The sequence below is a fragment of the Bison bison genome, unplaced genomic scaffold, assembly GCF_000754665.1.
Source record: "Bison bison bison isolate TAMUID 2011002044 unplaced genomic scaffold, Bison_UMD1.0 scf7180017864327, whole genome shotgun sequence".
Lineage (NCBI taxonomy): Eukaryota > Metazoa > Chordata > Mammalia > Artiodactyla > Bovidae > Bison > Bison bison.
Window position 1 is genome coordinate 5,060,805 of NW_011494899.1, and position 25,299 is coordinate 5,086,103.

A 25,299-nucleotide genomic window follows, 5' to 3' on the forward strand; every position below is an offset into this window, starting at 1 on the left:
AGAGATTAACCCTGCATTGGATACATAATTTGCAAATACTGTTTTCATGTTGTTCAGGTGTTTGATTATGCATTTGAAAGAAAAGGAAACAAGCAGTGTTGATTCTCTTCAGATGGTCTCATCTCTGTATCTTCTCTGAGTTTGCCCAGAGCACCCCTAAAATGCAAGCAGGGGTTCTCAAATCCAGTGGCTATACAGTCACCTGGAGAGCTTGGTAAAAATGTAGATACAAAGACCCACTCAGGAATTGGACTAAAGCAGCCTCTGGAAGTGAGACTCAAGAACCTGCATTAAAAAAAAAAAAGAAAAAACTGGTCCCTCCCCATGAATCCAATACAGCCTAAATTTGAGGGTCACACCTCTAGAAAAAATCATGGTAGGAAAAAATGGGCAAGAGATGGGGAAAAGGCCAAGGGAGGGGAGCATAAGAAAAAGTTGTTTCTACAGAGCACAGTTTCCAAAAGTGGCTCTTTTCAACACCTTTTAAAGGTAATATGTTGACTTTATAGTGCTGTTAAAATGAGATGAAAGCCGAGGAGAAATCATGGAAAGGGTTGAGCTTTAGGTGCTTTCTGCCTCCACCCAAGGTCCAATCCCAGCTGTGTTGAACAATTGGGAAGTACACGGGCCCACCCGGGAGGAGGGCAGGAGCGCGGGCCAGCAGCTCACTGAGATCTGGGACACCTGGTCCCTTTCTGTCCCTCCACTCTGCCACACACAGCGTCCCTCTGAAGCCTGGAATCCATGAGAGTGGAGTGTGACTGCCAGGGAAATCAGGATAATGTGACCACCAAGCATGGCCTGGAAAATGGCAACCAATTGGTCCGCCTGTTCAGAAATTACTGCAGTAACGGTGGTGGGGGGCGATGTCTTTAAGGAAAATATAGAGTCCACTGTAGAGTAGTTTAAAGTGTATTTTTAACTACTGAAAATCCCAGCAGCCTTACAAAGTAATTATTTCCATTTTTTAATAAATGATGGTGGGGGGGAATGTCTTTAAGGAAAATAAAATATAGAGTCCACTGTAGAATAGTTTAAAGTGTATTTTTAACTACTCAAAATCCCAGCAGCCTTACAAAGCAATTATTTCCATTTATTAATAAAGGCCTTCTCATTTAATTCTGATAAACCCACATAATGTTTACATTGTCATAATCACAGCACGCGTGCACACACACACACAGTTTTGAGCATCTTTTTTGCTCTTAATATTATTCTCTAAACTTTTCTTCATGTCTTATAGACACCATATAATTTCAAGTAACAGTAGGTCATCTTTTATCGATAGGCCAACAGGTACTTAACCAAATTCTACAGTTTCTTCGAGTTGCTCACAGTTACAGGCAAAGTTGTGATGAAAATCTTTTGCATATGTCATATTCTACACACCTACTGCTTGAGTGATTGTCATTTTCATTTCTGCCCTGTGGAAGAGAGAACTTTCCCTGGAGCCTCTCACAAACTGCTCCCTTGCTCACTGGGTAACATTAAGGTACAGAGCTTGAGATGGCAACATTATCCTGGATTATCTGAATGGGTCTGAGGTAAAAAAACATCCTTAAAAGAGGGAGGGAAGGTGATTTCACCTGCAGTCTGGTGGCTAAGACTTCGGCTCCCAATGCAGGAGGTGCCAGTTCAATCCCTGCCAAGGAGCTAAAATCTCACATGTGGCCAAAAACCAGAACATGAAACAGTGGCAATATTGTAACAAATTCAGTGAAGACTTTTTATTTTTAAAGGGAGGATACAGGATGGGAGTTAGGTGGAGGAGATGTGACAATAGAAGCAAGAGGTTGGAGGGATGTGAGAACAGGGTCCTGAGCTGAGGAATGTGGGTGACTTGTGGAAGCTGGGGAAACAAATGCTTCTGGGAAGGATCCAGAAAGAACTCAGTCTGCCAACACCTTTATCATAGACTTCTGGTCACTAGAACTTTTAAGAGAATAGATCTGCACTGTTTTAAGCCACTACATTTGTTATAGCAGCAGGAGGAAACAGATACATGTACTGTTGGGGCTGGAGCCGGACAGGCACAGAAACTAGTAACAAGAGCGATAATAAAAGTGCCGTCATCCGTCGAGGGCTCACTTACTCTGCTTACTTACTAACTTGTCCTGCACATCCACCCAGAGTGTCACGACACTATGAGATGGGTGCCGTCATCCCCATGCGACAGACATGAACCTGAGGCTCACAGAGGTTAAGGAACTTTACAAGGTTGCAGAGCCTGCGAGCGGTGGAGTCAGGATTGAGACAGTCCAGAATCTAGCAAAGATGATGCACACCTAACACTTGGCCAAGGTGCTCGGTTACAGACAGATGCTAAAACAACCAATCTCAGCCTCCCCATGGACTCCAGAGGACTCTACTTAATAAGGGGGCTAGATTGGCCAGATGGTATTGGGGCAAGAGGGTGGTGTGGGGGACCCAGACCTGGATGAAGACAGGTAGATTCTTCCAGATTCTGCTCCAGGACTTGCTGGGCGTCACTTTTTCCTAATCAGACAGAGGTTCCCGGTGGACACCCTGTCTCCGCAGCTCCTCTTTGGTGATTCTGACATCTCTAAGCCAGCTCCACCCTCTCAAGCTTTTAGCACCTTTGTCTGCAGGGGAAGTCTGAGAAATGCTGCAAACTCCACCGGCCCAGTGCTCTTGGTTGGGGGGTCTCTGCAGGCTCTGAACTCTAGAGTTCCTCTCACTGAGCTGAGCTGCCTGGAGCCACCATTGGCCACTGCAAGCAACTGTGTGTTTAGGGCGCCACCTAGTGGTGTCCAGGGTCCCCAGCATTTCTTCTCAAACTTGGTCGAGAGGAAGGGGCCTGGAGTATCTCCCTTCCTCTGAGGTCATTCCAGGGAGGCTTGGGTGACTTAGAGTAGTGGTCCCCAAAAACTTTTTGGCACGAGCCAAAAATTTGGAAGTCAGTTTTTCCATGAAACGGGGGAGGGGTGGTTTCAGAGTAATGCAAGTTCATTATATTTACTGTGCACTTTGTTTCTATTATTATTAGATCAGCTCCACCTGAGATCATCAGGCATTAGATCCCAGAGGTTGGGGACCCCAGACTTAGAGGGTCTTCATCCCTCTCGGATTCCAGGACACTTTAGAGAAGCTCAAAGCCTGCTGTGTGTTGTAGTGTGTGTGCTCAGTCATGTCTGATTCTTTGGGACCCCCTGGACTGTAGCCTGCCAGTCTCCTCTATCCATAGAATTTTCTAGGCAAGAATACTGGAGTGGGTTGCCATGCCCTCTTCCAGGGGATCTTCCTGACCCAGGGGTTGAACCCACATTTCTTGCATATCCTGCATTAGCAGGGGGATTCTTACCACTGTGCCACCTGGGAAGCCCCCAAAGCCAGCTGCTTCCCTGAAAACCTGTCAGCTCACATTGGGACTGCCACATCCCGGGCTCTGCCTGGCAGCCCAGATGCTGGCTCTGGGTTGAGATACAGAATAATGCTTTTTGTCATTTCTCAGCTCCATGGCCTGAAAGAGGGTGGGGAAGGTATCTGTTGGGGTAGGAATTGGCATCTCTTTTCAGTGTGAAAAGAACTAATAGAGGAAAGTGAATTTTAAAAAGCTACTGAGAATACAGATTACCTGACAACTTAGATAAAAATGGGCCAATTCCTTGAAAAACACAAATAACTACAACTCACTCAATATGAACTAGGTAATTTGAATATGCCTACAACTGTTAGGGCTTCCCTTTTGGCTCAGCTGGTAAAGAATCTGCCTGCAGTGTGGAAGACCGGGGTTTGATCCATGGGTTGGGAAGATCCCTTGGAGAAGGGAACGCCCACTCCAGTATTCTGGCCTAGAGAATTCCATGGACTGTATAGTCCATGGAGTCACAAAGAGTCAGACACAACTGAGAGACTTTCACTTTCACAACTGTTAAGGAAATTGAAAATAAAAAGCTCCCTCTCAACCTAAACTGTACACTTAATACAAAAATTAACTCTAAAATGGGTCATGGACTTAAATACAAAACATAAAACTTTCAGGAAAAGACAGGAGAAAATCTTTGGGATTTTTAGGCTAATTTAAGAGCCCTCCTCCCTCCAGGTAATTCTAATGTCCACTCTTCTGCCTCAGTAGACAAATTCTGCCAATAGACAGAAGCCACTGACTCACAAACAAGTAGATACATCTGGTTAAAAACTATCAAAAGCATCATTTAACCTCTCAAATGATCAAAAGAAAGTCCACGTAAAAACAGTAATTAAAGGAGTTCCCTGGGGCCCTAGTGGTTAGGATTCTGGGTTTTCACTGCCGTGGCCTGGGTTCAATCCCTGGTCAGGGAGCTGAGATCTCGAGTACCACATGGCACAGCCAAAAAAAAAAAAAGTCAAATGACCAAATTTACAAGTAAATCAAACAGAAGTTAATAATTCATGCTTCCTCTTCACATAGGTAGGATAACCAATCGTCCCATTTACCCAGGACTAAGGGCATTCCCAGAACCGAGGACTTTACGTACTACGCCAAGACAATTTGATAAATCAACACAAGCCTCATGGGATCATACGGATCCCATGCTTACTGCTTACTCTCTGCTTTCCCCGTTTGACAGAGATCCACAGGGGCAGGACCCTGTGTATCTTATAGCCTGGTCCGTATCTTTGTATATCATAAATGCTCAATCAATATTTGGAGATGGAAGACAGAAAGGCAGGAACAGAGCCAAAGAGGGAAGGAAAGGGAGAGAGGAAGGCAGACAGACACTTGCTGGGCAGTCTCCCCCTCAACATTCCTCCACCATCAGACACACACCATGATCGCAGTTCTGACTACATCACAGTATAGCTACTTATTTATAGGCCTGCCTCCCTCTATTAGGCCTGAACCCCTCCTGTACGTGGCCTGTATTCTATACACTGTGGTATCATCAAAGATGCCAAAGTCTAGAGGTTAGGAGAATGAATGTTGAGTTCAGTCTGCCTGGGTGCATATCCTAACCCTGCGGATTATCAGCTGGGACCTTTGACAAGCTGTTTCACCTTTCTCTACCTCAGCATCCTCATCTGAAAAACTGAATATGAAAAGAATAATACAGGACCTACCCTCTTGGAGTTGTGAGAATTTTACATGCATTACTGCATGTAAACAGTTTAGAATGGTGTCTGGAATAATATCTAGAGCATTCAGTGCATAGTTAGAATTGTTATTAAGCGAAGGGAACCCACAAACCCCATTTAAAGAACTGAAGTGACCTCATGGTGATCAGGAATCTACAGGTGGCTGTATTTTCTGGTTGGTGGATAGACAGCCGTCTCTCTGACTACCTCCAAAAGGTCAAGAGGAAACTCTTCAGGTTTGGGAGGGCGATGCAGGAAGGCTCCAGGCTGACATGGGGCTTCCCTTGCCCACGTCCCCTTGCATGTGTCCGCTACTCATTGCGCCATGAAGGCCAGATACCCCAGTGCCTCTGGTGTCCTCAGAGCGTCTAGCTTACATCTGCACCTCCACGTGTATTGTCATTTGAAGTGGGCAAGGGGCTCTCAATGGAAAGTCAGATCTAGGTGAGTGAATCCTTCAGTTTATCACTGAAACCCCAGAACCTGGTTTCCAGCACAGAGCAGGCACTCTGGACTACTTGTTAAAAGACTAATTTTAATAAGCATAAATATTTTTTTAAATTAAGTATATGTGTATAACTGAGTCACTTTGCTATATAGCAGGGATTGGCACAACACTGTAAATTTACCACACTTCAATAAAAAATAAAATTTAAAAAATTCAACAAAGTTTAAAAACTGGTTGAAATGAAAATAAAGTTAAGCAGATAATATTTATCAAGTGCCTCCATACAGTGGCAAAATGGGTACCACACAAATATAAAACCTCAAACCTCACAGGTTCACACTTTACATTTAACTGGGCATTCTTGCATCCCTTATCTCACTTGACACACCCACCCCCCACAGTTCTATGAAGCAGGCAATGAAGATATTATCTTTGATTTACAAACCTTTTAAAATCCCAGTTGTCTGTTGGTGCCCAGATCCACATCACCTCTGGTCCTGCCCTTGACTGTGCGTCTCCTCTCCAGGTCCTTCCTGCTGGGTCATGAACCAGGAAGCAGAATGGCCACGAACCAAGTTATTCCATCAGGATTTACCCAAAGGAGTTGGAAATTTATGTCCACACAAAAATGCACATGTCTGTTTATAGTAGCTTTGTTTATAATTGCCAAAACTTGGAATCCGTCAAGATGTCCTTCAGCAGGTGGAGGAACTCATAAACTGTGGTACATTCAGACAATGGAATGCTGCTGCTGCTGCTGCTAAGTCGCTTCAGTTGTGTCCGACTCTGTGCGACCCCATAGACGGTAGCCCACCAGGCTCCTCCGTCCATGGGATTCTCCAGGCAAGAACACTGGAGTGGGGTGCCATTGCCTTCTTTGAATGGGATACTATTCGGTACTAAAAAGGCACAAACCGTCAAGCCATGAAAAGACACACAGGGACATTAAACGCATAATATTACTAAGTGAAGGAAGCCCATGTGAAAAGATCCTATACTGGGATCTTCAGTCTTTGTTGTGGCATGCAGGATATCTTTTTGCAGTTGCAGTATTTGAACTCCTAGTTGCAACATGTGGGATCTAGTTTCCTGACCAGGAATTGAACTCCCTGGATTGGGAGAGTGAGTCCTAGCCACTGGACCACCAGGGATGCCCCTCCAATTGGATGATATTCTGGAAAAGGCAAAACTATGGAGATGGCACAAAGATCACTGGTTGTCAGGGGTTTTGGGGAGGGAGGGATAAACAGATTGCAAGGAATTTTTAGGGCAGGGAAAGGATTCTGAAAAGTAAATTGGTTCCACCTGTGAATTCCCCAGGATTCCGCCCCTTCCCACTGTCCTCTTGACTTGATAGAGCAAAGGAGAAGAGACCCAGCTGGGATGAGTAGGCAAGAGACTAAATTGTCTTTTTTTTGTCACCAGCCTTTACTAGGGATGTACAGGAGGGCCCCTTTGTCCCAGCTCCTCACAGGCATTCATTCACCCTATTTGCTCTGAGGCACTGAATAAGCTTGTTCTTTGAGCTGGACTTAACCGTGCAGTTCGGTGTGATGAGATCATCCTTCCAGAGAGTGTGCTTGTGAAACCAATAAAGGCTGAGTTAGCACCAGACATCCCATCCCCCTCCCCCGAGAATAAATTTTCCCTCCCGTGCTCCGAGTCCCCCCGCCCTGGGACATGCCACCAACAACACTTTCTCAAGCTTATTTCTTCATCTCTTTCCCTCCTTAGACCATGACAGGGACCCTGTTCATCCATCACTCATCTGGCCAGCCCCACCTAGGAGGTGCCAGGTCCCGTGCTAAACATGGCAGACAGAGATGAATAGACACAGCCACAGCCTCTCGTCTTGTTCATTTCCACACCCTTGGCATCAAGCGCGGTGCTCCGCAAATAAAAGACCTTTGTTGAAGGAATGGGTGAAAAGAATCCCTGAATGACCCCACATCAGGGTGTGGAAACTGCCCAACTAAAATCTGTTTGGGGGCTTTGGCCACCTGAGCCCGGGCCCCTCACTCTGGGAGAGCAGGGATGAGGACAGGAAGGGTCCTAGTGACATAAGGATGGACAGACGGTGTCCTTCATTATCACAGATCAAAAGCCAGTTCAGCCAGCTCAGCGCTCTGACAGCACGGGGCCGCCCTTTGTCTAGGAGAGAGATGCAAAGCAGGCAACGGTTCTTCCAGGAGTGGAAATGCACTGACACTGTTCTTTCTTGTCGTTTTCTCTCCCCCTTTCACAAAAATGGGACCATATAGTACGGACCATTTTGTAATTTGGGTTCCCCACACCCTGGCCACTTAGTATTTTTCCACAGTACTAAATTTATAAGGCAAGAAGTAGTTTTAATGGTTACACCACGTTCCCCTGTATGAGTGTACCAGCTCTTATTTTAACTGTTTCTCTAGTTTGGGATGTGTAGGCTGTCCCTAGATTTTTGCTGGGATGAATATCCTTATTCCTAAATCCTCAGAAGAAATTCCTAGAAGAGGAATTGCTGAGTCAAAGAGCATCAACTTTTGACCTTTATGACCAAATTGCCTACATCTGACGAGTTCCTGCAGGGGGTGGGTGAGCACCGGGCCCCTGTGAGGTTAGTGGGCAGTTTAATACAGATTCATGGCGCTTATCTGAATCCCTTGGGACCAGATGTACTTCAGAATTCAGAATTTTCTGGATTCTAGAGAAACACCACAGTGTATATTCTATGCACCATCTTGTACCTCCAGAAGATTCCAGGGCAGACCCACAATCCAACTCATTACGATTTCCTCAGTAAAACACATGAAGATTGACAGTAAGTGAGACAATTCAAGACCACAAACAGCCTCGTGGCAGCTCAGGTCAGGTTTTGCCACTAGATACATTTTGGAGCTAGAAGTATGTTTAAAAAAGAAAAAAACAACTTTCAGAGGCCAGAATTTTTGTAGCTCAGATTTTTGGAGAAAGAACCATGGTCTGTGCTCTTTTTGCTGCTTTGTGAGGGAAACTGGCTTAGCGGGACAAAAGGAGGGAAGGCAGGGTAAGGATGAAGTCAGCAGCTTGGGAGGAAAATCCATCTGTGTTTGGATCCTGGCTTCACCAACTGCAAGCTGGGCGTCCCTGGGCCAGTAGCTTGCCCTTTCTGGGCCTCATCTCTGAAGAGTACAGAGCTGTGGAGAAGACTGCAAAGAATGGAGCATACAAAACTCTCAGCATATACCCAGCTGGCACTGAATAGGTGAGAGCAGTTATTAAACTTGCCCAGGTAGACTTCTCGGGTGGTCCAGTGGTCAAAACTCCATGCTTCCGATGCAGGGGTTATGGGTTTGATACCTGGTTGGTTGGGAAAGTTCCACATGCCACGCAGCCAAAAAAAAAAAAGAAATCACACATACAAACTTGCCCAAGTAAACGGCGGCACTGGGAAATAAAAGGGGGTCAGATAAAGACTAAGTTCCTTCTCGTCTGTCAGCCCCCAAAGCTGACCTGCAGGAGTCTACTCTAACTTACCTAAGTGGAAGGCCCAGAAATTTGAGGAGAAGGAAGGGCCCACCAGGAGCCATGGTAGAATTGCTCCCAGTGGCCCCGCTTGGCTTCTGCCCGACCTGGTGACGCTGGGGCCCTCTGTGCCCTGGCGCCCTGGCTGTGTGGGGCAGTGCCCAGGCCAGCCCCACCTGGACCTCCTCAGAGACCTATTTTGGTGTCCCAGGGTGCGGTTGCTACAAACGAAGCCCAGGATAGTGCGAAGCTGCAGTTACAGAAGTAAGTTTCCCTAAGTGCCCGGGCAAGACACCAGCAGGTCCCACAGAATTGAGCTGTGGCATTAAGGACACGGGTGGCCCACCGGGAGGAGGTGTGAGAGCAGGCACAGAGGGCTGGGGTTCTCTGGGAGACCACAGGCGGGTGCCAGGGTGGGAGGGGTGGATGAGGGCAGCCCCGTGGCTGGGGTGGGGGGAGGGCACAGGTCTGGGCTGGGCTGGGACAGAGCAGGGTAGGGGAGGAATCGGGAGAAGCCATCCTTCCCCGTGTTCCAACCACATGGACCTGGAAGAGTGCAGGATACACCCCTGGGTTGTTTACCAAAATCGAAAAGAGAGAAGAGGAAGAGGAGAAGGAACAGACTTGGAAATAAAAGCCTGAAAAGCCCTCTGTTAGATCCCCACTCTGGACCAGGTTTTACCAGCACAGATTCTAGCACCTCAGCTGCTGGAGGCTCTTTGTGCTGAGAACTCAGACAGATCACATTTGCCAAGAATAACTTTGTCAGGTCCTAACTGCTCTGCACCAGGACGTGCAGAGATGGAAATTTTCAGAAGCCCCCCCGTCCAAAGGGACCTTTCACAGCTCACCAAACAGACCCTGGAAAACAGCAAACAACTGGCTCATCTGTTTAGAAAGTACTGCCAGGATTTCTTTAAAAGATTTTCAGAAAATATTCTAGAATCCACTATAAAACTTTATCAAATGTGTTTCTTCATTGCTCATAAGCCCACTGAGTTTACACAATAATAGCTTTATTTTTAAGCATGCCTTCCAGTCTTAATCCATACAAATTTCCATGTTTATATTGTTTTAATCACAGTATTATTAGATTTCATTTATACCCTTTTCCTTTATATTCCATAAGTTTCTAATGGTTTTTTATAGTCCTCACCTTGATTCTAATAATAGCATCCATTTCATCATATTCTGGAGAAGGCAATGGCACCCCACTCCAGTACTCTTGCCTGGAAAATCCCATGGATGGAGGAGCCTGGTGGGCTGCAGTCCATGGGGTCGCTAAGAGTAGGACACGACTGAGCGACTTCACTTTCATTTTTCACTTTCATGCATTGGAGAAGGAAATGGCAACCCACTCCAGTGTTCTTGCCTGGAGAATCCGAGGGATGGCAGAGGCTGGTGGGCTGCCGTCTATGGGGTCACACAGTCGGACATGACTGAAGCGACTTAGCAGCAGCATCATATTCAATACCACAAACTTCTCACCAGACTATAAAAAATCATTTTTCACTATTACATTGATAAATAATGCTGCAACAAACATCTTTGTACAGGTGGTATATTCACAGACCAACTACATACTTTTCTGTTATTTATTCAATATAGGTTTATTGGATACCTATTACATTAGGCCCAGGGGGTAAGTGAACAAAACAGATACAGTCTCTGTCCCAAAGGCCGAACAGTCTATTCTGTAATAATTTTCTGATTTGTGTTCCTTTTTCTGTCTGAGTAATATTCCATGCACAGCGGCTCATCCCTACAGGAGCCATGGGGTAGGAGATCAGGGACCTGAGAGGCCACTGGGGCATGAACTTGCAGCCCGTCACAGGGTGGGTCTGGGCCTCTGCAGGCCTCTCCCCGCCACCACTCCCACCAGAGGCCCACCTCTCTAAACCGCTGGGAGTGGGCTACAGTGTGGGCGGGAAGTATTCTTCCTGGGACAGGCTGCTCTCAAAGGGGAAAGGATGTGCTGAGCGTGCTCAGCGCCTCTCTCCAGCCCCCGGGTCGGGCAACTCACTCATCTCCTAACAGAGGGAAGGCTGCAGCTGCAGCTGGGGCCCTTGCCCACCCCCATGCAGCATGGAAACAGGAATCAGGGCTCCAGCAGCAGCGGGGAGGTGGTCCAGTCTCCTGCTTACAGCCCCCATCTCCACCCAAGACCCGCTCCTGACACCCAGCTCCTCTCAAAGCCTGGCCACTGGGACTGGCTCTCCAAGGCTCTGGGACCCTGTCAGCAGGCTGAGGGGTGACTGGAAGTGGTTAGGGTGGGAAAATGGCAGGATGTCACCCAAAGTCAGGATCGGAGTAAAATACTGACCCTGCAGTTGGTCTGAGTCTGCTGTTTGGTGGGATGACGGATTACAGGGCCAATAATCAGGAGGCAAATCCCTCAGCCATGGGCTGCTTTTGACTGAATTATCATCACTAAATTCACTCCGGTGTTCTTGCTTGGAGAATCCCAGGGATGGGGAAGACTGGTGGGCTGCCGTCTATGGGGTCGCACAGAGTCGGACACAACTGAAGCGACTTAGCAGCAGCAGCAGCAGCAAATTCACTTAACTCAAGCTTTACCGTGTACCAAGAACTTTTCTTCATCATTGTCCTGTTGAGTCTCTGAGCAGCCCTCTGAGCCAGGAGCATTTACCAACTTTCCTTTACACTTGAGTGTAGATAACTTCTCCAGGATTGCCCTGGTGAGTAGCAGTGACCAAGTTCAAACCACAACGTGTCTGATGGCAAAGTGCGAATTCCTAGCCCCTGTGCTATGCCACGTATCAGCACATGGTCACCCCCGTCTCTCATGCCCTCCTTCTTGAGGATGCACAATTGCTTGCAAAATCACTGCTCCGGTTACCAAAGAGAAAATGTTTCATTTGACTGATCACACAAGACATTCTCGAGCATGGCTGGGAAAAGGCCAGTGTCTCCTGACAGCCAGATCTGAGCCTGCCGATGGTTCATGAACAATAATGATCACTAACACCAACGGCCACCTGATGTGAAGACCCGACTCATCAGAAAAGCCCCTGATGCTGGGAAAGATTGAGTACAGAAGAAGGGGGAGACAGAGGATGAGCTAGTCAGATGGCATCATTGAAAATGGACATGAGTTTGAGCAAACTCCTAGAGATGGTGAAGGACAGGGAAGCCTGGCGTCCTGCAGTTCATGGGGTTCATGGGGCTGCAGAGTCAGTCATGACTGACAGACTGAACAACATCATCAATGGAGTACTTTCTAAGGCCAGCTCTGTTGCCAGTACCCTCTCTGTGTGCAGTCAGTCGCGTGCAACTCTATGAGACCCTGTGGACCATAGCCCACCAGGCTCCTCTGTCTATGCAATTTATTCCAGGCAAGGATACCAGAATGGGGTGCCATTTCCTTCTTCAAGGGATCTTCCTGACCCAAGGATTGAACCCACATCTCTTGTATCTCCTGCACTGGCAGGTAGATTCTTTACCACTAGAGCTATCTGGGAAGCCCCTGTCAGTACCCTGAAAGAAAATTAAAGTCGCTCAGTCGTGTCCAACTCTTTGTGACTCCATGGACAATAGCCTACCAGGCTCCTCCGTCCATGGGATTTTCCAGGCAAGAATACCTGAGTGGGTTGCCATTTCCTTCTCCAGGGGATCTTCCCAACCCAGGGATTGAACCCAGGCCTCCCACACTGCAGACAGATGCTTTACTGTCTGAGCCACCAGGGAAGCCCTGTTAGTACCCTACCGACAGGTTAACTGATCTAGTCCTCGAAACAGCCACATGAGGGAGGTACTGATGTTTCCACCTCGTTTCACAGCTGAGGTGATTGAGGCCCAGAGAGGTTAAATGACAAGCCCAAAGTCACACAGCAAACGGTAAGCTAGGATTTGAACACAGCTTGTCCAAAATTTAAGAAGCTATTGGGACTTCCCTGGTGGTCCCAGTGGCTCAGACTCCACACTCCCAAAGCAGGGGGCCCAGGTTTGATCCCTGGTCAGGGAACTAGGTTCCACAAGCTGCCACTAAGAGTTTGCACGCCTCAACTAAAAATCCCGTGTGTAACACTAAGACCCAGCACAGCCAAACAAGCAAACAAATAAATATTTTTAAACTTCATTTTAAAAAATAGAAGCTATTGGTTCAGCCACCCTCCCTTAAATCGTTTTTGACTGAAGAGGAACAAAGCAGCCCATCCATTTCAGAACACAGGACACTGTGGTGATTCATGGCGGTGGTTCTCCCCGAGCTCCTTCTGGCATAAACATCTAGATTTTTCCACAAAACCATCCCTGGGAAATGCCTGTTGTTTCCTCACATGGGACTCTGGGGCCACGGGGAGGGCTAGGTTACAAAGTCTCATTTTATTTCTCAGTCAGTAGACTGGCCTTTGCCGTATTCTTATGTACAAGTACTTCGCCCTCTGAGCCTCTGCACTGACCTTCTCTGATTCTAAAACTTCTCTCTGCACAAAACATTCCATTTCCATAATGTGGCCTTTCTACTTTGTGGAGACTTCTCTTCTCTGCAAATATTGACAAGAGGTTTCCCCCCACCCGTTGATGAATTAACACACCTCAGCCCAGCCAGCATTCTCTGTGCCCTGTATGCTTTGAAATGTACACAGAAGTGTTCTCGCTGGTTTTATTCACAGAGAGAACTGACTGGTCTCGGATGCAATGAGAACAAAAAAAAAGAACATAACAAGGAGGATCCCAAGAGAAGAGGTTTTCAAGCAGATGCTGAGACTGCCTAATGATGGTTTAACTAGTATCCAAGCCTTCCAGCAAGGAAAAGAGGGAAAGGAGACTGCATTAGGATGGCTAGTTTCACTTGTCCTCCTGGGAGCTCGGATATTCAAGTGAAGTATTTATTTAAAAAGTTGCTGTCTATTTATGGCAAATGAGGTGGGTTCCCGTTTATGATTTTGACATATGTGTTTTTGTTTTCAAATAAATGTGTTTACCAGGAAGCCACCAGGGAAGCCCACTCTAAGGCATGCTGTGCTGTGCTTAGTCGCTCAGTCATGTCCAATTCTTTGCAACCCCATGGACAGAGGAGCCTGGCAGGGTAAAGTCCACGGGGATTCTCCAGGCAAGAATACTGGAGTGGGTTGCCATGCCTTCCTCCAGGAGATCTTCCCAACCCAGGGATCGAACCCAGGTCTCCCGCACTACAGGCAGATTCTTTACTGACTGAGCCACGAGAGGAGCCCAAGCAAATACACAGAGGTGACCAAAAGGTGCATCAGGGTTGGGATCACACACACAGGAAGTCCACAGGGATCTCTGCAGGACGGGGGGTGGGGGCAGGGTCTTCACCTGCTCCTCCTCCTTCCCCCATGAGGAAGGCTGGAAGGTGCTTCGTTGAGCTTCAAGAGCAGCCCCTTCCCAGGACCCCTTCTCTCCTGAAGGAAGGGGAGCCCAGGCAGAGGGCACAGAACCTACCGAGAAGGTTCCCAGCTACACAGGGCATCTCTCAGTAGGACCTGGGCCTCCTGTTTCCCACAGAATGTCAGACCACTTGGGGTCTCTCTGTTTCTATTGTTATACCCAAGGAATGGAGGTTCCATTAGATCACACCTGACATGTGTTTGCTTCCAGAAAGGATGTGTCACGTGGACACTATTCTTCCTCCTGCTGCACGAGGGGCCTCGGTGTAGACGTGCAGCACAAGCATGCCTGTGTGAGTGCCCCTGGGCCCCAGTGTATCTGAACAAAGGAGCAGGGAAGGTGCCAAAATGGAGCAATAGCTCAAACTCCCTGTTCCCAGCATGGCACTGGCCTGCCCTGCAGCCCTTCATCATAACGAATAAAATATTAATGTATTTTATTTATGCTCTAATGAATTTCATTATAAATACAATTAACTCTCTTACTCGTCTCAGACACAACACCTCGTGAATCTAATGAACAAAGTTTCAAGAGAGTCACATCCTGTCATTATCCATAACTAAACTCAAGATTCTAGGAGATATCCACAGACCCTAAAAATCAGCCCTTATAACTTGAAGCGTGTATTTCTTACAAATAGCTTTAGGAGCCGTGTTGAACGAAAAAACGGGGGGTGGGGGGGCATGCTTACCATTGCACAGGATGCTAAGCTTAATATCAAAAACATGCACAGAAATGCCTACCGCTGTCATAAACTGTCACTCTGTGATATACCACGTGTCATGTGATGCTCGCTTACATAGTAACAGGCTTGATTTTCTTGTGATCCCTGGATTCTTGCTCTCTCATTGGCGGGAGGGATGCTGGTCCTCAGGGCCAGCTGAACCTTGGGGAACCTACTGAGCATCTTACAGAGAGAGTTATTCCCTGGGACACAAAGCCCCAAGTCCAGCGTTGCGTTCGATAAACGCGTGTGTCTCAGTGAGCTGTGAGAAGGCTGAGGTCACACCCCAGAAAAACATGTGGGTCTCCCACATTTGGTGTATACCTATATAGCTGGGGTTTAAAAAAAAAAAAAAAAGATTTTATTTTTTATAGCAGTTTTAGTGACGTGAAAGTCACTCAGTCTTGTCCGACTCTTTTTGCACAGTCCATGGGATTCTCCGGGCCAGAATACTGCAGTGGGATCTTTCCCTTCTCCAGGGGATCTTCCCAACCCAGGCATCGAACCCAGGTCTCCCGCATTGCAGGCAGATTCTTTACCAGCTGAGCTACAAGGGAAGCCTAAAGCAGTCTTAGGTTCACAGCAAAACTGAACAAAACTTACAGAAATTTCCCACATATTCCCTGCCCCTACACACACACACAAACACACACACACACAGCCAACCCACCATCAGCACCTGCACCAAAATGGCATGTGCGTTGCAGTCCACCCTGACACATCATCACGGAAAGCCCGTGGACCCCTCAGGGTTCACCCTTGGTTTTGTACATTCTAGGGTTTAATTAGACAAATGTATAACGACATGCATCCCCCATAACAGTATCATATGGTTTCATATTCTTGCCCTAAGAATCTTTTTTTTTCTTAAGAATCCTCTTTTCATATACTGACTTTCCCCCCCTGAGCTATAACCTATAAGCTTTTTCTCATATCATTAAATCTTTTCTGGAAAACAAAAAATGAATATCTCTATTAGTTAAAGTACAGACAGCTAAGCTGCTGTATCAGAGGCCCCAAAGTGCTGTATCTTCAAAGAGTGGTCCAGATAAGACACACGTGTCTTTCTCTCTCATTCAGCAGATGGAGGTGGGCAGGGCTCTCTGGGGCTGGCCATCCAGGGACCCTGCCTGGGTCCTTCCTTCTTGTTTTAATCTGGCTAAAACCAGATTGTCCCCTTTCTGTGCATGTTACCACCCAGAGGTTCTTCTGGAAAATGGGACAATAATGCCCAGCTCTTTGGTCCATCTGGGAGCCAAATGAAACAGTGCATGTAAGCACCTCATCGCGTGAGGCAGAGGCGGTGTTTTTATTAGAATATCCTTATTTCAGAGGCTCAGGGAAGGAGCAGAGTTTATAACAGTGACAGTGAGCTAAGCCCTTGTGAAGCATGGCTCTTGAAATTCACATGGGGTGGCGGGGGGCACCCCACACACACCAGAAGTGACCCTGGGCAGGCCCAGCCATGATCTTTTCTTCCCTTCCTTTACTTAATGGCCCTCAGTGTGGACTCCGGCAGAATGCCACAAGAATCATAAAAAGAAATTTAGAAGGCAGTTGTTGAGCTGTGTGAGCCACACAGGAGGCAAGGTAATTGCATTCCAAATCATGTTCCTGTCTCCTCATTTTCACCATGAGAAATTCATTTCACCAACAATTAGGCTCAAATTCACTATAGCAAGAAAGGAGCCAGGAAGGGAGGTGCCTGTGACAGAACCAACCACCCCGCCACATACACACGCCCTAGAGCGCCCGCACAAAATCCCCTTCCCATACTAGGGTTTTGGGGGAGAGTGGGGAGTATTAGCTCCTGACAACACCCCGTCACTTTATAGGGCCTCCTAAAGGGGAAGACACAATGCAAGGCTGTGTTTTCCTTTGTTTAATTTTGTAACTACTCTCAAATGAGGTGGAGAAGGAAATGGCAACCCCCTCCAGTATTCTTGCCTGCAGAATTCCATGGACAGGGGAGCCTGGTGGGCTACAGTCTGGGATTGCGAAGAGTTGGACACGACTGAACACACAGCCCACACACACTCAGATGAGGCCGGTGAGGGTTCCTGGTGATGATGGGCCCAGCGCATGGAGGGGCCTTTCTTCCTGTTCTCCGCACTTGGCCCTGAGGCAGAGGCGGGCCTTTCCTTCTGCCTCTCCTTCCGGCTGACCCTGCATTCTCCCCGGGGTCACCCTCACATCCTGGAGCATCAGCTGAGGCTCTGAGACACACTCCTCACCAGCTGGGCTCAGGGTCCCCTGGGAGGTATTTTAAAATGTGGAGTGTGCTCCCCAATTCCCAAAGGACTCCCTGGCTTGGGGCCCTGGAATGACATTTGGAGGCTGTTGTAGGCAGGAGGGAGCCAGACTGGAGTAGAGACAGGGAACTGTCTTGAACTTGACAATGTTGCCCGTTCACATTTTCAGATCTCATATGCTGAGAAATGCATTATTCACATTCAAATAATAATAACAGCAGCCACTCACCCAGCACCCTCTTCGTGCCCACTGCTATTCTAAGCGTTTGACCATGTGCATAAACAACTTAATCCTCTGGCAACTCTGGGAGATGAGCACTGTTATTACCCCTGTTTAAAGGGGAAGAAAAGAAGGCCATTGAGAAGCTAAGACTCACCTGCCAGGGACTCCCACCTACCAGCATCAGGGCGATGTCCTCTTTCTTCAACTTCCCTTTACTGCCATGGTTTGCTACTCTGTGCTCTGCACTCAGCTGCTCTGATCTGCTGAAAGTGTGCAGGGGTCCTTGGTGGGTGTTCGAGCATCTTTACAATGTACACAAGTGGCTGTCGGGTTCATTCTCTTCCCTATTGTTTTTTCCCACACATATCATGGTACATCTCATAATACTATTTCATCATCCTGCCTCCTCCTGGCCCACCAGTCCATCCCTCACGAGAGATGTCAGGATTGAGTCCAACCTCCCAACACCACAAATGATGCCACAGGACATTTGTATGCACATTCCCTTACGGACACATGAGAGATCCATCAACTTCGCCGGGGCTGATGCCCAGGAGCAGGACTGCTAGATCACAGTGTACAATGCTTGATCTGCCTAAACACCGGGAAGCCAGTGGTCTACTCTCGCCCCAGGGGAGCCTGGGAGTCCCTTCACTCGGCCTTAAACAGCTTACTGTCTCAGGTCTGTCGAGTATGAAGTGGCCTCCCGTTATTTCCATTCACCTCTTAATCACTCATGAGTTTGCACATCTCTCATCTCTTGGGCTTCCCAGGTGTCATAGTGGTAAAGAATCCACCTGTTGATGCAGGAGACATAGGAGATGTGGGTTTGATCTCTGGGTCAGGAAGATCCCCTAGGAAATGGTTACCCACTTCAGTATTCTTGCCTGGAAAATTCCACAGACAGAGGAACCTGGTGGGCTACAGTCCATGGGGTCGCAAAGAGTTGGACATGACTGAGCAACTGAGCACACACACACCCCTCTTGTAAAGACTGGGGTTTCCTCTGCGAGGAATAACCAAGTCAGTGTCCTCTGCCTCCTTCTTTTGGGGCTCCTGTCTTCTTATTGATGACCCGGAATTTCTCACTGTCACCTGGGTCTAAATCTCTTGTCAGTTTTCGACACTGAAATTGTCTTCGCCTGATGACGTCTCTCTAATAACTTGCCCAGGGTGGTCTTTGTGGTCAGACCTTTTGATGCAGTCATTTTGCCTTATGCTTTGTGGATTTTTTTTGTGGGAAGGGGGGGCACAATATGCAGCTTGTGGGATCTTAATTCCCCAACCAGGGATTGAACCCAGGCCCATATCAGTAAGAGATGGAGTCTTAACCACCGGACCACCAGGACATTCCCTGTGGTTTGTACCTTGAGGCCATGGTATATGAAGTTTTTCTCCACCTCTACATTACAGAGATATTTTCAGTATTTACCACATAAACTCTATGGTTGTACGATATATATTTAGGTCTTTACTCTGTTTTATGCCTAGTTTTGATGCTGTTTTATAGTTATACATACAGTAATTGAGTTTCTCTGGCATTATCTGCTAAGGTATTTTTCTTTTTCTTTTGATTTTCTGCAACTTTTTAGTTCTGTGGCTTTGTTTCTTCAGGAGAGTAGTTTGTGTTTAAAGCAAAGTAACAGGGCTGCAAAGCAGCAGCCTGCTCTTCTCAGAGGTAGACACTAGGCGGCACACCTTCCCTTTCTGCGCTTTACAAGCCATGTGAGCTGGCGTAAAAGCCAAGTGAGTCCCAGCCTTACTTTGCTCACCTGAAAAACGGGTACCACAGTTCTGAGGGTTCTTACAAAGATTAACAGAACAAGTCACTGCACATCAAGTGACCTGAAGGTACAGTTCTACTTCCTGACCGCAGTTCTCATTAATAATGTTTCATCTCTTTATAGCTCTTCTCAGGGCCAATTTAAGGCCTTTGTTATCCCCACGCCCTTGTGCTGGCTTGAGTTACTCCCACATCATTCCAAATATAATGAAGGCAGCCCTTCCTGTGTTCAATCTAACATTTACAAATACACAAGCAGTGGGGGCTTCTCTGGTGGTCCAGTGGTTAAGAATCCACTTTCCAATGCAGGGGATGCGGGTTCAATCCCTGGTCAGGGAACTAAGATCCCATACACCAGGGAGCAGCTAAGCCCACGGCCACAACTCCTGAGCCTGCACGCTCTGGAGCTCTTGCACCGCAATAACAACCCAGTGCAGCGAAAAAAACAAAATTAAACCAAACCCAAAACAACAAAAAACAAATATAGGGGCAATGGATCCAATGGTATTTCATTGGCTAAAATATTATAGGAGGCATTTCAAGATTTGTCCATTATAATTTTGCTGCATTTTTTTCCCCTTCATATTTTAAAGCATTTTGTAAAAGGTCTCAAATGTCTTTGTAAACACTAGGTCTTTTTTTCTTAGTACTTAGTGGATAAAAGTGAGGAACCGAGGGTGTTGAGTCTAGTTCCGAGTTGTACAGGGCCCAAACCTGCCCTTACACCCTTCCCTCCTTCACCACCACCAACTCATCTCATGGCTGCCGTTACACCTGCTGTGTAGACACTGACTCCAATCCAGCACCACCTCTGCCTCCTGCACCTGAGACCCACCACCCTCAACTCGAGCTTCTGATATCCCCCTCCAACCTGCCCCTCCTCCAGTTTTCCCATCTCAGTGAAATGGCACCTCTAGCCTCAATCCTTCCAGTGTTGAAGCTCCAGACAGGGGAATCATCATTTTCTCCAGCCCCCCCACCCCTGCTCCGCAACATTCAACCCAACACCATGTCCTGTTGGTTCTACTCCCACCTTCAGCTGAAACACCATCCCTCTCCCCGCGACCACTGCAGCGCCCTCCACCTGGTGCAAAGCCTCGGCCGCCCTCAGCCCAGCCCCCCGCCAGTGCTCCTGGCCACCTGGGAGAGCGGTCACACCCTCCTCTGCTCAGAGCCCTCCACTGGCTCACACTCTGGATCCTACCTGATTTGCCCCTTCTTGTTATCTCTGACCTTCACTCATTCTTTCTCGGCTTCACCCACCAAGCTACACTTTGACATTGCCCCCACCCAGTCCTTCTCTGCCTCAGGGCCTTTACATTTGGTGACCTCTGCCTGGAATGCTTTCCCCCAGGATTGCTTTCACCTGTCTTCAAAGGTCACCTTCTCCATGGGGTCTACCTCCACCACTTTCATTAAAATCCACTCCCCACGCCCTACAGACCTCTCCCCTTCCCTGTTTAGGTTTTTCTCCAGGATACTTAACACTATCTGACATTCAATACAGTTGATCTATTTAGTTATTTTTGCTTGTTTCCTTCTATATAATTTTTGACAAGGATTACTGATGTTTCTTGTTGACTGCTGAACTCTCCTGCTGAGAACAGTACCTGGTACCTAGTATCTGTGGAGGAGATGTACATTCACCCACCCTACCTGACCACACACACCTTCAGAGGTGAGATGTTTGTTTTGGTCCAAGTTCTCTAGATAAAGTGGACCAGTAGAGGATGAGTAGGCAGATAGATACAGGTAATAGATTCATTATAAAGAATTGGCTGGTACAAATACGTGCGTGCTAAGTGCCAAGTTGCTTCAGCCATGTCCCTTTGTGACCCACTGAAAACCACACCCTGGATGTTGTTTCTTGGACCTTTTAAGGTGTTCTAAACCACAGTGCGGAGAAGGCAATGGCACCCACTCCAGTACTCTTGCCTGGAAAATCCCATGGATGGAGGAGCCTGGTAGGCTGCAGTCCATGGGGTCGCAAAGAGTCGGACACGACTGAGTGACTTCACTTTCACTTTTCACTTTCATGCATTGGAGGAGGAAATGGCAACTCACTCTAGTGTTCTTGCCTGGAGAATCCCAGGGACAGGGGAGCCTGGTGGGCCGCCGTCTATGGGGTCGCACAGAGTCGGACACGACTGAACTGACTTAGCAGCAGCAGCAGCAGCCTCCTCTGACCATGGGATTCTCCAGGCAACAATACTGGAGTAGGTTGCCATGCCCTTTTCCAGGGGATATTCCTGATCCAGGGATCGAATCTGGGTCTTCCACACTGCAGGTAGATTCTTTACCACTGAGCCACTGGGGAAGCCCCAAATATGGAGGCTGAGAAGTCTCACACGCTACCTACCATCTGCAAGGGGTCAACAAGACTAAAATATGAACCTCAGCACATCGACCAGGCCCGACAGTGCAGCATCAATGAAACTGAGCACCGAATTCTCAGCATCACCAACGTGAGTCCTAAAGTCCATTCAGTTCTCAGGCAAACGATCCCGGGACTACCATTCAGTAAGAAGGCACAACACGGTGGATATTAATACCTTTTAATGTTTCACATTGCTTTTTTTTTTCTTCCAGAATATTTATAACAAAAATACATGGAATTTAATGAGTTTCAATACACCAGGCGATTACAGAGACAAGTCTATAAGGTGGGATTCTTCTTGTGGGGGCAGAATATTCCATTCCACGAAGAAGACAGAATCACAACATGATTAGGCTTGATCACCCTGTATTGCCTGTGCTCTAGTTTCAGAAATTGGCAGACTTGGAGGGGAAAATAAAAAACTTAAAAAAATAATAAATAAAACCGAACACAGTCAGCTGCCTCAATTCCCCTCTCTTTTTCCTTTTTCCCTTCTCTCCACACAACCAGATGGGGTGGGGTGAGGCAGGGCCATGGGAGGTCAGGGGCCCTGCTGACCGAATGCTGGGCAGACACCGAGTTCCCTGAGGTGATCGAGAAACGGACTTTGAATCAACCGCTCAGTGTTGTGGCTGAGAAAGACACACAGAGGGAAGACCCCAAAAGAGGGCTGGGGGGCTGCAAGAACTGCTGGTGGGAGGCCTGCCGGCCACAGCATATTTAACATTCTACTTCTGCAGAGGGGACACGGCCTAGATATAACGCACGGTCAGTAGCTGTAGCCAGAAATCTCTAACTGCAGGGTTAATACCTTTTTGTGATAATCCGAGTTGGAATGCTGGCAGAGCATGAACACTTCTGCCCAAATTCCACCAAGTACGGTCAAAAGAAAAAGTCAAACCCACTTGGTTTTTAAATGAAAATCCTTCACATCCACCTGTGTTCAAAAATAATAAATTATGATATTAACAGCTTCCTTTTAAAAGCAAAGCAATTACCACAAAAGTTAAATTTTCAAGTGTAGAGAGGCTTTTTTCCTATGAATGTAGTTCTCGAAGGGATAGATACCTAGCACACATGAAAAATAAAGCTGTGGTATCTTGTGATTTCAGCTTAAAGCCAAAGCTACTCCCCAAAACAGTTTTAAACAAGCGCTAAATGTTTTCCATTGCAACAGATCTCAGCTCACTTAGACCAACACACAACAGGCTAAATAAAGACATCTTTTGTTTTTCCCCATTTCAGATGTACATCTGCCTCCATGATGAAGAATGTGGAAACCACACGGCACTACCGAGTCCTCTGCGGTGGAGACTCCTTCAGATAGGCTGGCCGGGTAGCCACTGCCTCTTCTAAACAGAACTAGAAACAATCACCAGTGGTGTGGCATGTGAGCAAACTGGCCAACCGTGCTTCCCTTGTTTTGGGAGGAGACGTGGGCCACAAGGCGGTCTCTCCCGGGACGAGCCTGGGAGCTTCCCCATGCTTTCCCGGTGATGAGTCGCTTGTATGTGCACATGGTAGCCATGACTTGCTTTTGGACCAAAATTGTTTGCTATCATCTCTAGTATCACTAACACCGAGAAGAAAAAGTGAAAAAAGAATCAACATTAGAAAGCTTGAGCGTAAGAAAACCCACAAAGGAAAGGCCAAGAGAAAACTGCTTTGACGGTTCCATCACCACCCACCACGAGGGGCTTGGGGCTGGTGACTTCATGGACGCATCGCTCTGATGCTCTGCCAAGAGCCAGTTTTCAGTCCATCACGGTAACCCCAATGCAATGCTGCCTGCCTTCCACGAATCACCTCCCACCCGTGAGATCCAAGGGGGCCTCGAGGAGTGTAAGCACGGGACACGCAGGTGCCAAACCCGAGAGCCTTTCGCAGCACTTCGCCTTGGACTTGGGCAAGAAACACATCAGTGGTTTGGAGTCTAGGCAGCAGCATCTACATTGGGGCTTAACCTCAGCAACCGGTCTGGAGGATGTTTCCCCCGGAGCGCTTGGTCACCGACAGAGTCGTGAACACCTGCAGGGGCGGAGACAACATGAGAGTTTCAGACACTGGGGTGGAAGTTAGCAGAGGAGTTGAGATAACACCATATGTACAAAGGATGACTTGGCCGAGTACTTAAAATGTACACAACAGAGGGGTAATACGACCAAGGTAAGCATTTCACCAAGGTAAAGCAGAGAAAATGTAGGCTCTACCTAATAAAGCACTTATTATTAGCATGTGATTTATGAAGTGATTAAAACAATCTCTCTGGTTGCTTATTAATTCTCTAAAAGAAACACGCCATGAAATATTCTGGATACACAGAAAGGAATAAAGTGTACTGTTTCAAATACCCTTGTGCCCACCCAGCTCAGACAGCTTCATAATGTGGTTAGAACCCCGTGTGTGTCCCCCTTCCTGAGCTGATCCTCAGCTCTCTCCCTTTAGACACTCTTAATCATGATCTCCTTCAGTCGACTACTCCCTTTCAGGCAGACTGAGTTGGCTGGAGAGATCCGTTGAGGCTGGGCCTCTCCAGCCACCGTCTCTCCTGAGCTCCATGACAGTAAGACCGGACCCACACCTCTTCAGACTTAACTCTGTCCAGCACTGACCCTCTGTCTTCCCTTAACCCAGCTCCTCCCGGTGATCGGCATCACCACTACTTGGCTGCTCAGGCCATGCGCTTGAAATTGATTCTTAATTCCTCTATTTCCACTACTGTTGATATGTCATAAATTAGTAAGTCTTAGGTATCTTGCTTCTTTTCTGTCAAATCTGATCCTTCTTCGTGTTAACCCTACTGTGATATTTCTGTTTCCAAAACAAATGGTGCCTTCACCTCCCTGTGATGACCCTGTATGGACATATGTTATACATTCCTGCCCTACTGGACAGGGATGTCGGGGACAGGGGCTTGCTCTGGCCAAGGTGGGGAAGTGGAAAGCATCACTTGGGAACACAAGCCCTGAGCACCAAGGTGCTTTTCCTGCACCTCCTGTCTCTCTGCCATTAAGCCACAGTGGCCCCAGAAGAAGCTGCCCCGTCAGCTGGGTCCTGGAGTGACGAGAGCATGGGAGCTGGGCTGCAGCTGATCCGTGATGATCTCAAAGCCCCACAAGGCATACAGGCAAAAACAAAACCACACCCAAACTGACTATCCATGCTGCTCAGGCATGAAAACATAAAGTAATTTTGTGTTTAGCAATGTGGGAGACCTGGGTTCGATCCCTGGGTTGGGAAGATCCCCTGGAGAAGGGAAAGGCTACCCACTCCAGTATTCTGGCCTGGAGAATTCCATGGACCGTATAGTCCACAGAGTCACAAAGAGTTGGACACGACTGAGCGACTTTCACTTCACTTCAGCGAGCCAGCGAGTGTCTCACTGAGACAAGAAGCCATGGCTGATTTGGGAAGAGTCCCCAGTGGAAGCAAGACTTATTGCCAGCACCCTCTTTGGTCAGCTGCATCTTTGATTCTCAAGAAATATCTAGTTTCCTGATTTTTAATACAAAGAGGAAAGCACAAGAAATTGCGGCTGTTTTGACTTCTACAGGTCAAAG

The 25,299-nt window shown here is 47.5% G+C and overlaps 1 protein-coding gene across 2 annotated transcripts in view; it reads right to left on the reverse strand.

Moving 5' to 3' along the window:
• Positions 1-21,901: 21,901 nt before the first annotated feature.
• Positions 21,902-25,299, reverse strand: part of TXNRD1 (thioredoxin reductase 1) — a 63,256-nt gene continuing 59,858 nt past the window's right edge. For both annotated transcript variants that reach the window (XM_010853410.1, XM_010853411.1), the window contains exon 15: positions 21,902-23,767. In XM_010853410.1, coding sequence (XP_010851712.1) covers positions 23,705-23,767 — 63 coding nt within the window. In that variant the 3' untranslated portion in view covers positions 21,902-23,704. The remainder of the gene's footprint in view (positions 23,768-25,299) is intronic.